The sequence below is a fragment of the Thamnophis sirtalis genome, unplaced genomic scaffold, assembly GCF_051295495.1.
Source record: "Thamnophis sirtalis isolate CommonGarterSnake01/CBP01778 unplaced genomic scaffold, rThaSir2_p1.2 scaffold_2, whole genome shotgun sequence".
Taxonomy (NCBI): Eukaryota; Metazoa; Chordata; class Lepidosauria; order Squamata; family Natricidae; genus Thamnophis; species Thamnophis sirtalis.
The window spans coordinates 119,995,214-120,010,274 of record NW_028261382.1 but is presented as its reverse complement, the minus strand read 5'-3'; the positions used below and the strand labels follow the sequence as shown (position 1 = coordinate 120,010,274).

Genomic DNA, 15,061 nt, shown 5'->3' with positions numbered 1-15,061 from the left:
ATGTTTCGCTTCTGGGATGAGAAGTGAAATGTCTTCAAAAGAAAAAAAGCAGAAAGTCCAGTTGCCTCTTGAAAAAGCACCTTTGGGTGGTAAGGAATAGTTTACCTGTGTAGACTCCCCAAGGCTTTTAAAATGACAATCAGGATGAAATCAATACAATTCCAGAGTCTACTGACTGGGACTTTCCAAATTGTGTGAGCATCAGTGCAAGACTGTAAACATTTCATGCAGAGATTTCACATAACCGTGTTGAAATCTTGTGAAATGTTAACAAGTTTATATTGATTTGGGATGCTTTGAAGTGGCTTAGTGGGTCACCGACACAAAAAATAAAGATTTATTTATGGGATCCTTAGTGCTTTCTGAACTTGGTTGTTTTCTTACTATGTTTCATTACCAAACTAAGTATCACCATCACATATCTACTGGCATGGATGATATTACCTAGTGTGGTAGGGAAACATCTGCAAGAAAACCACCAAACTTAGATAGCACCAAGGATCCCCAGTTCAACTCTAAGAATACAAATATTCTCTTCTGCTGATAGATATATTTATGCATTTAATCATTTAATTTATATTCCACCTTCCTGTTTGTGTGAATTGGTAAAGATTGATTAAAAATAGCAAAACATACAAAATATAAAGCATAACAGGAAACTCAATGCAATTAAAATCAAACTTAAAAATGTTAGAATCAGGTTCATTCCAATAACCAAAGATTTGACAAAAAGAAGTACATTTTGCCATGTTTCAAAGTTTTCTTGAAAAAAAGGTAGGCTTACTAGCTGGGAAATTCTGAAAGTTGATGTCGAGGATCTTAGCATTGCTGAGATTGAGAAACATTGGTTTAGAGTTGCTTGCCTGTTTTTATTTAATAATTGCTCTAAATGACAGTGTGCAGAGTTCACAAGAGACAAAGCCAGGATTGTAAATATCCATGGTCTGTTCAGGCACCATGCCAGACTGTAACCATACTTTCACTGTTTATTTTTCTATTGACTGCAAATCTAATTTTGAAGCCACGAAACCTCGATTTCTTAAAAGTACCATTAAAAAAAATGTTTGATTTCTAAGCATATTTCATAACAACATCAGAGCATTGGCATAGTAATTAACCATGCTAACTTGCTTTGACAACTGGTTGGAGAATCTATTCACTGGACAATTATAGATGAATAAATATATTTATAAATATTTATGTTGTTATTGTTGCTATTAGTCACAAAGTCTTGTCCGACCCATCGCGACCCCATGGAAAATGTTCCTCGATGCTTTCCTGTCTTCTACCATCCTCTGGAGTCCATTTAATCTCACACCTACTGCTATGGTGACTCCATCCAGCCACCTCATTCTCTGCTGTCTCCTTCTTCTTTTGCCCTCAGTCTTTTCCGGCATTAGGCTCTTCTCCAAATATATATGGTAAATATTTATAACTTAACATTATGATAGATCTTTAGTGTGAACACTGAACAAATTACACATAGTAAAGATCTCTCTCTCTCTCTCTCTCTCTCTCTCTCTCTCTCTCTCTCTGTGTGTGTGTGTGCATGCACCCACATCTAATAATTAAAACTGTATCTTCTGAAGTACAAAAATAAGCTGACAAATAATAGGCAGAACGCCTGGATGAGAAGTCAGCAGCCAAGAAGCAGAAAGTTTTAATTAAGGATCTCTTTGAGTTGGTTTCCTCCACCCATTGCAAGGAACACTTTATATCATCCAGATGGTGGCATGGGTGTTTAGCACAGGCGCATCTCGAGACAGAGGTTAGTGGCTTCCGTCCCATTTGTTTAAAAAAAGGAGATGGGAGGAAGGGAAAAAAAAGACATAGCATTACCAACCCACTGAATGAGTCTCTGGCCCTCATGCGGGAAAAGGAAAACTGCACTGACAGTTTTAAACTAGGAAGAAAATAGTGTCTCTGTTCGGCACACATGGTGTGGCCAAGATATTTTTGGCAGGCAGAGTTTAGCTCATTGATTCAAAGGCTCCATTGGAAAGGACATTAATCTAGGACAGTGATGGCTAACCTTTTCTGGATTGAGTGCCCAAAGTGCGTCTGTGTGATTGTGACCTGACATTCACATGCAAACCCCCAAAATGCAATGCGCATGCGCCCCCACGGATGCACCCCACACATGCATGTGCAACTCTCCCCCCCCCACACCCTGCGCATCTTATTTTTGGACAGTGGCTTAGTGGGCTTGACAGTTGGAAATTTGACAGTTCAGGGCCTGAGCTCCATGCTCCTGTCCTTCCCACAGTGGCTGCTAACCAAGCCTTTCGAAAGCAAGAAGAGACCCAAAGACCTGCCATGCTGGTGGAAGGCACGCAAACATGAATGGCATTGCTGAAGTGGGGTGACGGCTCACGTGCTGTCAGAGAGGCAGTGGTGGGATTCAGCCAGTTCGCACCTATTCGGGAGAACCGGTTGTTAACTTTCTAAGCAGTTTAGAGGGCCAGTTGTTGGAAGAAATCTCATTTTGTTTTTTTCTCACTTTACAGGGCTAATCCTGTAAGGAAGGCAGGAAGGAAACATTCTGGTGTTGTTTCTAGTCTAATCTTGATTGCCCTGCTTACAGAAACTGCCTGTCCCGTTAAAACTTATTACAATGTAACAGCTGAGGCGAAGCGCCCATCGATGTGAGTGACCTTGAATTGGCCACGCCCATCCAGTCACATGACCACAGGACCCCACCTACCCAGCTGGTCATTAGGGCAGAGAATCAGTTGTTAAATTATTTGAATCCCACCATTGCAGAGAGGACTCTGCATGCCACCCCTGGCACACATGCCATAGGTTCACCATCACGGATCTAGGACTTTGGTGGAAAAGTAAAAACCTAACCTCTGTTTTCCTTGCTTTTCTTCCTTGGTACTAATAAAGGAGAATATGTGTAACTCAGGATTGACATAAGGGGTCCTTGCTGCTCTTTGAACTTGCTTGTTTTCTTGCAGATGTTCCATTGCCCAAACTAGGTAACATCGTCAGTGCTACTAATGAGTGCTTTTTTGCTGTCACTTTATATTTTAATGGCTTGGCTGCCAGTGTCGGTGATTCTTTGATTGGGCTGTTTGCTGTTGGCTTCTTTGTCAGTTTCTTGTTTTGGGGTATTATTTACTTGATTGTTGGTATGATGTTAACCTTGAAGTTAATCTATGATGATCTGGGTGCTGATTGCTGGCAGAGAGATGCTTGGATCTTTGTGTTGAATAATAGTCTTTTGTGCATGGCCTGTAGATGTCGTTAATGTCTATGTGCCTATTGATGGCTGATTTGTCAAAATGCCAAGATTCCATAAATTCCCTGGCACTGCTGGATTTGGCTTGGTCTAGGATCGACACCTTTTCCCTACTGAAACTATGATTAGGCCATAACCACAGACCTGTGGTCAAAGTGACCGCAACAGTTTTCCAAAATGTTCAGAACACCCCTGTTTTTTTAGAAATGGACTATTCCATTTGCAAATAGCTTTTGTTTTCCCACCAATACGAGTGTATGCAACATCACACTTGTGTCAATTATTTGGTGTTTTCTGCAGCGGCATTTCAATTTGAATTTCGGTCCTTTTGACCGCAGATCTTTGGTAACATATTTTTTTAAAAATAATGTCGGAGTTAAGTTTTCCACCAAAAAGAGTGCAATTTGGTGATCCAAACTTCAAGGAAACTGTTCTAAAATGGTATGGAGAAGCAGAGACTGATCTGAGTGAAGTGGAATCAGATTGTGATGAAAATTTTGTAATGGTCAACGAGGAACCTGTTGCCGCCGCTGATTCTAACATCAGCGATGATGAAGCTCCCAATGAAATTGATGACCAGGTACAATCTACGTCGGGCAATAATTTATATGGCAAGAACAAATTCACATGGTCTTCTGCACCTTTTGGAAGCAATAGATCCAGTCACAATATTGTTGTTCAATTACCTGGACTACAGCCAGCAGCTAGAAATCTGGGAAAATCATCTACTCCCCTGGATTTTTAAATTATTATTTTCTAAAAGAATTATCAGCGCCATCATTCAGTGGACCAATGTAAAAATTAGAGTAGAAAGGTTGAAGTTCAAGGATGGAGAAACAAAATGTGAACTGCGTGATGTGGATTTGATAGAGCTCAATACATCTTTTGCTTTAATGCTCTACACATCAATTTTTAGATCCAACCATGAAAACATTGAATGTCTTTTTGCTACAGAGGTCATTATGACCTCATGTCTGTAATAGCATAGCCGAAATAGTATGTCTGGTGATTAAGGGTTAAATCTGTCTATATGCTGTGAAGAATTTTCATCAGGTCTTCTGATTGCTAGTTGATGTTGGTGGATGTGTTCTGACACTGATAGGCAAGCTACTAGGACTGCGATGGTGAACCTGTGGCACGCAAAGCCATATTGGCTGGCATGTGAGCTGTCAGCTCCAACGTGCATGCATGTGCTGGCTTTCTGATTTTTGGCCTTCCGGAGAGCTAGGGGAGGCCATTTTCACCATCCCCAAGTTTCAGGAAAGCCTCCGGAGCCTGGGGAAGATGAAAAACGGGCCCAATGGGCCTACCAGAAGTTCAGAAATGATCCGTTCCCGGCTTCTGGAGAACCTGTGGCCTGCTGACCTCCCTGGGAAGGCAGCACCACTTAAAGGGCTTCCCTGGACCTAAGTTATTGAGGGGGGGTGTTGGGAGGGAGGGAGCACCATGTGGACATTCCCCCCCCAACTGTAAATAAATCTTTTTCTGGAACATCAAAAAAAAAAGAGAGAGAGAGAGAGAGCCGAGGTGGCGCAGTGGTTAGAGTGCAGTATTGCAGGCTACTTCAGCTGACTGCTAGTTCAACAGTTCGACTGTTCAAATCTCACCGGCTCAGGGTTGACTCAGCCTTCCATCCTTCCGAGGTGGGTAGAATGAGGACCCGGATCGTTGTTGGGGGCAATATGCTGATTCTGTAAATCGCTTAGAGAGGGCTGAAAGCCCTATGAAGCAGTATATAAGTCTAACTGCTATTGCTAACCTTCAGTGAGCTGAGGGAGGCCATTTTCACCCTTCCCAGGCTTTAGGAATGGGCCTAATGGTCCATTGGGCCTACCGGAAGTCCATTTGGTCAGTTGGGCTCATTGTTTACCCTCCCCAGGCTCCAGAGGCTTTCCTGCCCCCCTGGAAGAAATACCAAGCTCAGCCTGGAGGCGAACAATGCAGTGTGTGTGTGTTTGTGTGTGTGTGTGTGTGAGAGAGAACTTGAGGGGGGGTTGTGTGTGCATGCACATGTGGTGGCATACTTTGCATTATGGCTGCTGGCACATGCACAAGCTGTCACGCACACACGATCACATTTTTGGCACCCAAAAACAAAAAAGTTAGCTATCAGTGCACTAGGATGTAAACTGACCACAAACTGCACTCCTTACTAGCACTGATGAGTTTCCTGCTTTGGGTAATGAAACGCCTGCAAGAAAACCAGCAAGCTCAGAGAGTATCAAGGGCCCCCTTTTGCTTCCTTGGCTCAACCAATTCGTTGGGATGTGTCATCATGATAAACAGCTCCAACTCAAACATCCAGAATTCTTTCTGAGAGGAAGAAGGATTGGAATGGAAGCTGCCACGTTTTTCATGTAATTCAAACCAATTCTCACTGTCAAAGAATTTTTGTTAGAAAGAGGGGAAATCACCACCACAATTTGTACTTGGCCAGAACATAGTGAAAATAGTATGAATGTACGAGCATGTGTGTTTAAATATAAAACAGATCATCGGCAGCTGAAAAAAGTAACTCTTGGCCATAAAAACTGAAAAATCCAACAAATGAGTGCAATGTTAGAGGCTTAAAAAGTGAAACGTCCCTTGAACTGAGCTTGGGAAGATATATAAAGTCTTCTTGACTTTATATATCTTGCTTTCCTTTGACTTCCTTCAGGATGTTTTAAACTTCTTGTTTAGCACTTGGATGGGACACCACCAGGATATGCCAAGGGTGCAAGCTACACTGGGAAGTTTAAAAACACCCTAAAAGAAAGCAAAACAAAATATCTTCCATATAGTTATTAAAGCCAGGGAAATCAGGAAATCCAGGCAGTTCAAATGGGTATCAAGATTTATTGTAAGCTTAAGCTCTCTACAAGAATGTGAACTACTAACAGCCAAAGCAATATGTGCGATGGATAAAGAATTCATGGTGGATTCCACATAGATCTCTTGTGGGCTCATAGGAGCTCATAACTGATGACACATGTGAGCCCTCCCTCGGGCTCAACCTAGTCATCTCCTACAACTTCCCTGAATGCTACTACCAGGTTGAATCTGCTTGATTTTTTAAGGCCCATTTCTTTTTTTAATGGGTTTCATCACTTGGAAACCTGACACATATCACTACTTAACGGCAGTGATTCACTTAACAACTGTGGCAAGAAAGGTTGTAAGATGGGGCAAAAATCACTTAACAATGGTCTTGCTTAGCAATGGAGGTTTTGAGCTCAATTGTGGATGTAAGTCAAGGAATACTTCTTCACTATAAATAACCCAGATGAAACGGGGTAAAATGTTGTGACATACTTGCGGGAAAATGATGATCTTTTGTTTCCGGAACCAGCAGACATGTGGACCTCAGGAGCTGAAATGCTTCCTGTACTACTCGATGAACTAAAATCAGCTTCACTTCCTGGAAAAGGAAAAAGGAGGAATAAATTTGATGGAAATTCTAACTCAAAAGATTAACCCAGGACCTATAAGCGTCACTATGAATCACCACCATCCTCCTGCCTGGTTTGAAACTTTCCCATCCGGCAATTTGCAAAACTGTAAGGGCAGATCCCATTTTCAGATAGCTTAGCATTTCCCCAGGAATGAAGAACCAAGATTAAAAATAATAGCTCTTCTACAACAAATTAAACCATTAAGAAAACAAATAAAATAAGTGGTTTCTTTTTCAGGATGATGAGCAGTCCTGAAAATATTTTTGTTTGAACAGAAGTTTATTGTAACAATAATAATAAAAACATTTTAATTCATTTCTTGAACTTGAAAGCTATTTGTTTGCTTGGGTTCCTTTTGTTTAGTAGGAATAATGGAATTAATTGACATGCTAATGCACCTTTATAATAGCTGTTCCCAAAGAGACAGTCCCTTTAAAAAATCCAAAGTGTTCCTAACCTGAAAAAGAACTTCTTTTTAGATATTGAACAGTTTCCAGCTGGGAGGAAAATCATGCTTGGCAATAGGTTTTTGATTATTCTTTCTTTCCTATATGGCCCCCAACTCTATTAGCTATATAGTTTCATTTCTGCAACATTTTCCCAAGGAATTCTGGATCTAAGCCCAAAGCTGCAATCAAACTGCAGTTTATATTGTGTTTTTCTGCTACGGTTGATTAAATTTTTCTTTGCCCAGTGTCTTGTATTGCTTTTTTTTTCTATTGCTTTTATATATTCCAGGTTTTATGGATTTTAGCAGCCCATTCAGTCTGATTAAGGTGGGTTGGAGCCATATAACTTCCCATAATAAATAATTAAATATCTACTTGCTTTAGAAAGGGCAGCCAGTGGCATACTGCCCACTTCCAGCTGTCTAAAATTGCACTCCCCAAATTCAGAGGTAAAACATAAACTTTAAAGTGGTACATTGTTTTAAAAGATTTTTTTTAAAGAAAGGATAGCATAGACATCAAATCTCCACTGTGTTTGCCATTAACTTTTCTTAAAAACCCAAACAAGTGACAAAGGCACATGTTCTTCCTCTATTGATGTCACTGCATCACTGGTCCTTTTTCCAGGTGAATCTATACCACGTAACCTTGACTTCATAGTACAATTTTAAAAGTGTTTATTTGGAAGACTGCTGTTCTGTATTAAATTAAATGGAATAGAACAGGGGTGTCAAACACAAGGATCAAGTGCTTAGATCTGTGCTTAGTTTCCATCCACTACTTCTTATTTTATCCTCTGGTGTTTTGGAGAATATGTTGACCAACCACTCTTCTCTAGATAGCCTCTAAAATACTGGAAGACTGCTATTATGTCACCCATGCTCCTTCTCTTTGTTCGAATAGACATACCTCCGGAGGTGGTATTCTGCTAGTTCGTCCCGGTTCAGGCGAACTGGTAGTGGCGGTGACAGGAAGCTCCGCCCACCTTCCCAGACATCAACATGGACCCTCTGCACCAGAGGTGGGTTCCTACTGGTTCGGCCCAATTCGGCTGAGTAGGTAGTAACTCGCCCTGCCATGCCCTCAAACCTGTTTTCTCGGCGGCACCATACGCGCTGCCATTTTGTTTTTTAGTACTGTGCATGCGCCTGTAGTGTGCATCAAGCATGCGTACACGCAAAGTGTGTGCGCAGCACATCCCTGATCGAACTGGCAGTGGCAGCAGCCAGAACCCACCCCTGCTCTGCACATACGCGGCACGCGTGATCCCGGTCCCAAACCCGTAGCGAAGGTAAGCGGATTTCATGCCTGCATACCTTGTTTCTTCTAACATAATATTATTATTCAACTTAACCATCATATTTATTCATTGCTCTTTGGAATGAAGAAACCTATCTGCTGTGAGGCTGACATGTGAGAAAATATTAATTTCGCTTTACTGAATTAACTAACTGCTAGGGGTTAACTACTGAAAAGAATAAACCAGCGTTAAAATATCCCAGCAAAGGATACAAATACAGACAGAGAGACTTCTACAGGGTTTATACTGTAATGACTTGGAAAAATATTATAATGTGTGATCACATGGGAAAAATGTTCAGTAATGCAGAAGAAGAACAAGAAAAGTAAACAAGCAGGCTTGAAGTTATGCTCTGGGTCAACCTTTTGGATATTTTAGAATAAACAACAGATTATGCAAAGTGTTTATAGGTCCAGTTTCATGTTTATGTTGGCTCAAAGTCTTTCTAGATTGTTAAAGAGGAAAAGACATTCTAAAATATTATGTTTTCCCCATGAATCACAATGCTTTCAATTTCAAGTAGAAAAAAAAATGTAACAAAGGGGTTGGGCAGAATAATTTTTTCTTAATAATAAATACAGGTAGTCCTCAACTTATGATCACATATGAGCCCAAAATTCCTGTCCCAAGTGAAACATTTGCTAAGTGAGTTTTGTCCCGCTTTATGACTTTTCTTGCCACAGTTGTTAAGTGAATCGCTGCGGTTGGTAAGTTGGAAACGCAGTTGTTAAGTGAAACTAGTTTCCCCATTGACTTTGCTTGTCAGAAGTTCGCAAAAGTGATCATGTGACCCTGGGACAATTGCAACGGTTGTAAGTATGAGTCAGTTGCGAAGTATCTGAATTTTGATCATGTCACCACGGGGTTTGCTGTAATGGGCATAAATGTGAAAAACGGTCATAAGTCACTTTTTTCAGTGGTGTAACTTTGAATGGTCACTAAATGAACTGTTGTAAGTTGAGGACTACCTGTAAAGAATGGCAAGCAGCTCTGTAGCAGCTTTATACATCTCACCTTTTCCTATTGTCTCGAGGTTTCAGAAACACTCTTCTATCAATTTATTTTCTCCGTGCATAGCTGCACCCTTTCCTCTGCATGCCCTCTTCTCAGTTTTAAAACCCCTCTTACTTCAACTTCTTAGTAGTTTTATGATGCCACCAAAATAGAATACGGATATTGATTTTTGGCTTTGCAACACTCACACTGAGGCCAAAAAGACCAGGGAACTTTACACCATCAAAATCTCTCATCATTTCTGAGCGATTTGCAGAGATAGCTTCTTCAAAACTACAAAGATGAGACCTTACACAGAAGATAACTTAAACAATGTTTTGCTTACATTTGGGATTGTGTATTTACTCAAGGTTTCCAGAATGGGGAGGGGGAAAAACTCTTTACAAAAAGACAAAGCCTGTAAGATTCTCTTGTAAAGGGATGTGTAATTTATGTATTCCATGGAGCATAGTTTTATCCTGGTGTCTCCATGGAGACAGATCACTTAGTAACTCCTCACATCAGAGCAACTGGTAAGCAAACCTAGCCAGTACCATAGCAACCAACTCGACTAAAAAGTAGCCTATCAGCAATTGAGTATTCTCATGAGTAGCAGTCCATCCCGTTATTATGCTCTGCAGGCTAGCTTCATCAAAAGGCCCACATTCCCTTTGACAAAGATGCTAGAGAGGGACAAGGGATACAGCAAGCCAAAAGAACCAGACCAATAGGAAAAGGCTGCCTGTTAGGAACAAATGAATCTATTTTATTTGTTGTCTGTGCAACTGGTGATTAGGGGCTGCTGCAATGTCCTAGAAGAAACATAAGTAAAATAAGGATTAAAAAAACACCTATTTTTTATACATACATACATACATACATACATACATACATACATACATACATACATACATACATACCAGAGGTGGGTTCCTACCAGTTCGCACCTATTCGGTAGAACCGGTTCGTCAAATCTACCGAACCGGTTAGAAGAGGTTCCACCAGTGGACCCGGAAAGCAGGCCACACCTACAGAAGAGGTTCCAAAATTTTTTGAAACCCACCACTGGTCCTTGGATATGATTATTCTACACTATCATGCTCATATTTATAAAACTCAGTGCCTCTGTGAAAGGTAAAGATGATACTGCGTTTGTGGTGCAATCAGAACATTGCGTGTGTTGAAGTTGTTTTAACGCAAACCAAAGATGCCTTTTAAAAAACAAGTTTACATCATATTCTTATGCATGCCAATGCTGTGTGTGAGGTAATTTAAGGTGGTTCTGACAAGTGTTGTCGGCATCTTCATATCCAGTCACATGGGCAGCAAGCCACTCCTATCCGGTCACATGGGCGGCAAGCCACTCCCACAAAGGAGGCCACACCCACAGAGTAGGTTCGAACAATTTTTGAAACCCACCACTGATACATACATACATACACACACACACACACACACACACACACACACACACAGCTGTGATGTCTGTTTGGCCCTCTGAAGGTCTTCACTTCTCTAGATCAGTGATCACCAACTGGTGGTCTGTGAGAAAATTTCGGTGGTCCACAGAAAAATTATTTGCATTTTTTATATGCAGTAAATCAGGGGTCCTCAAACCTGGGCCGGATACGTGCATTGAACGCTTGTGTTGCTGCAGAGAGTCTCCCCCCTTCAGGGTCTTTTTGTGTAAGTTGAGGGGGGGGGCAAAAATTCCAACTTGGGGTCTGCTTCAGCCTCCTGGTATGGGGCTTTGGGCGAAGGCTGGAAGGAAGTGCAACTGATGGCGAAGAGCCCAAGGACCTCATTCCAGTGGGACTGCATCATAGTCGGGAACTGGCTGACCAAGTTGGTGACACCCACCTAGTCACATGAACACCTAGCCACGCCTGCCCACCCAGTCACTAGGCAGATCATATTAGTGGTCAGTGAGATTTAAAATTATGAATTTAGTGTTCCTTGAGGTCCAAAAGGTTGGGGACTTTTGTTCTAGATTTAAGGGCATGTCTACTGAAAGGGTAACGAATCCTCGTGATTCCAATATAAAGACTGTTATCAATTCTGTCCTCCTTCTGCTTGTCAATCATTTATTTAGGAAAGAAGACAATCTAGTGAGAAGTACAAAAAAAAATCCCAATATCACAAGCCTAAAGGCAAATATTTTAGAGCTGACTTTCGGCTTAAAAGCTGCATTTGGCCTTTTAAATGAAGTAAAGTTACTTGCTTAGATGAATGTTAAAATACAATTAAGGTTACTGTTCCTTAGTCAAGTATTAAATGTGTTTTCTATTTTAGCATTCCAAAAATTCTTATTTGGCAGCACTGTTTGGAAGCCTCTGGAGGAAACCCCACAGCTGTAGGCCACTGCAACTCCTGAGATTTCTGTAGGCCATGCCTCAAGGAATTTGCCTACAAAAGAATGACCGAATTATTTCTTTGGTATAAGATTTTGAACAAAAGGCAAAAGAAGGGGGCAAGAATAGCAACCCACAAAAAGGGAAAAAAGAAGAAAGGAAGAAGAAAGAACATTCATTTAACGAGATATCATAAACAAATGCAGGTGGTCCTTGTTTAAGGACTACTTGTTCAGTGAGTATACAAACTTGCACTGAAAGAGTGATAGTTCTGACCAGCCACCAAAGTTCCAGTCATCTCAGCAACCCATGATCAAAATTTGAGACTTTCCCTGCCAGCTTCCCACAAGCAAAGTCACTGGGGAAGCTGGCAGGAAATCTGAAGTAGTGAACATGGGAGAAATATCCCAAAAGAAGCATTGGCTAACCCTTCCTCTTTTTTGGCACAGGGCTTATAGTACCGTGTTTCTCAATCTTGACAACTTTTAAGATATGTGGACGTCAATCCTCAAAATTCCCCGGCCAGCCGTGCTGTATTCTTGGGGTTGAAGTCCACATACGTGAAATTCCGGGGGGTTGAAGTCCACATATCTTAAAGTTGCTAATGTTGAGAAACACTGGTATAGTGTGCTAGCTCCCCTTCTTGCCTCGGTTGGATAGTATCCAGGCAGAGGAGAAGAACTGGTGTGCTGTGCAGTTTGGGCCAGGCAAAGAAAGTTGTCTACGACCCTCTCTGCCAGCTTCTCACTAGATGTTCTGAGGAAAGATTGCAAATGGCAGTCACATGATTTCAGAGGGCTTGGCAACTCATTGTAAGTACAAGACAGAGTTAGCATATTGCCCCCAACAATCTGGGTCATCATTTTACTGACCCTGGAAGGATGAGTCAACCTTGAGCCAGTCAGGATCGAACTTGGCTGTGAGCAGAGTTAGCCTGCAATACTGCATTCTTCCCAATGAGCCACCACCGCACTTATATATTCACAGTTTTACTTAAGGATTGATTTGCTTCATGACCATGTAGCTGCTCTCAATTGTGGTCACTAAATGAGAACCACCTGTATTTTAAATCCAGTGAATTGAATGAAATTTAGCTGCTTTATTTATAGACTTCCGTGGAACAACTTTAACATCAATAACTTGAGCAGTGCTTTAAACATTGCCTTCTGTTTCCTTCCTGACCAGCATGGCTTATACACTCCACAAGGCTGGAATCAGTGATAGAAACATATGGATAAGAGATGTCTGATCACACATCTGGATTTTATTCTGCATGTGATTATCCAAAACAGTTAACTGAAAAATAAGTAGAAATGAAAAAGGGTGAACATTTCTCGGCAACAGCTTAACCATGAAATGGAAGCTATCTTTGAAATCTTCAGTTAAGAATGAACAATGCAGGATTTTGTTAGGTGTGCTGCAAAGCTATTATCCCCAAACAGTCAATTATCCCCATGACAAGGCCTCTATTCAACGGAGCACATTCTGTATTTAAACAACAAACATTATTTGTACCAGATTGCTGATCCCTGCAGCTGAGAACAAAAAGCAGCAATTCAAGCACAATTTTTAAAATGTCAATTTCTGCAAAAAAAAATTGCAGAATATTTTCCCAAGAATAGAATGGGATGCTCTTGAATCAGTATCAAGTCTACCATTGCCTCCTATAGACTGTAAACTCCTTTCTGCAAATAAATGATCACAATTCTAACTTTAACAGGTGCCATGATTGTTTAATCCATCTAAAAGTGGTTAATAGTCTTTCACATTCAGAGGCACATTCGTTTTCAATTCATTTGAAACTTCCAGCCTGCAGCTGAATTTGCTAGTATCTTAACAAAACATTTTGGATTGCTTGGATTCACCTTATTTAGAATAAAACCCCACATCTCATGAATTTCAACAGATCTACCCCAAGAATGACTAAATAGGGCTTTAATCAGGTCAAAAGACAGCGATGATATGGAATTAAACTCACTGGGAATTACTTTTGAGAAGATATACACAGAATTGTTCTGCAAATGACAGTGGTAGGATAATTACTTAATAAATGTGCATTGCACATTATTTTGTTCTTCCCACTAGTTTTGTCATCAGAGCTCTTCTGATCTTAATTTATAGTGAAGACCTGTCTGGACATTTCATAGGGCTCACCTCATCAGAAACTATCCATATTAATCAGATGAATTCAGACACTCACCCAATGAGACAAAAATGTGTTTACTGCTTTGCAAAAAAAAGCAACAAGAATGCTTATTTTCTTTTGACTCCGAAATAGATGTTTGGCCTTATTTTCAGGGAGGTCTTATTATTTTTGAGGTGCAGGAGGTGATGAGTGTTCACCTCATGGCTGCTGCTGTGTTACAATATTTTTGGGGAGAGCTTATTTTCAGGGGAGGGCTTATTTTAGTGCATGCACTCAAAAGCCCGATTTGGCTTATTATGTGGGGAGGTTTTATCTTTGGGAAAACAGGGTACATGTATTGCAGGTGGGAGGATATCAGTCAGATACTTAATCCATGTCCCATGTCCTTTTTTGAGGAATAAAGTATATAGGAGCTCTCAAGATGCTTGGAGTGGATAGCCAGAATTAAACTTGGTAAGGCAGTGCCTGATGTAACCTGGGGCATTCCATTATGGATCTTAAGGATCAGCATTCCAAATTTCACCTAGAAGCTTGTGAATAACCTCAAAGTTGGTTTTATCTGATATTGGTTGGATTTCATCAGTTTATCTGGCCACTGTATTCTGGACCATTTGTAGTTGTCAAATAATCTTCAAAGGTTATTTACATGGAGCACATGAGTCTAAATACCCGGAGATTGAGATATGAATTACAAAGGCTGTAATCCAGGTTTAGGTAGAATGGCCTAGCAGCTAAAGTTGAGCAAAGATCCCTTGGCCATCACTTCCTTTTGCTGTTGCGATGCCAAGAGGTATTATATATTAATTACCACCCTCATAAATGCCATAAAAAGCCTGAACTGGTGTACAAAAGTTGTTAGATTCTAGATGAGATGAAACAAGCACAAATTAACTCTTACCAAGGCCAATTTGGCTTTTATAAATGAACAATTGCCTCCTATAGACTGTAAACTCCTTTCTTCAAATAAATGATTACAATTCTAACTTTAACGGGTGCCATGATTGTTTAATCCATCTAAAAATGGTTAATAGTCTTTCACATTCAGACTATTCATTTTCAATTCATTCGAAACTTCCAGTCTACAGCTGAATTTGCTAGCATCTTAACAAAACATTTTGGATTGCTTGGATTGTTGGAATCCAAC

The 15,061-nt window shown here is 40.6% G+C and overlaps 1 protein-coding gene across 2 annotated transcripts in view; it reads right to left on the bottom strand.

The window, feature by feature from the left end:
- SYBU (syntabulin) overlaps positions 1–15,061 on the bottom strand; it is a 59,748-nt gene that overhangs the window by 7,353 nt on the left and 37,334 nt on the right. For both annotated transcript variants that reach the window (XM_087706765.1, XM_087706766.1), the window contains one exon: positions 6,539–6,644. In XM_087706765.1, the coding sequence (XP_087562891.1) occupies positions 6,539–6,644 (106 nt within the window). The remainder of the gene's footprint in view (positions 1–6,538; positions 6,645–15,061) is intronic.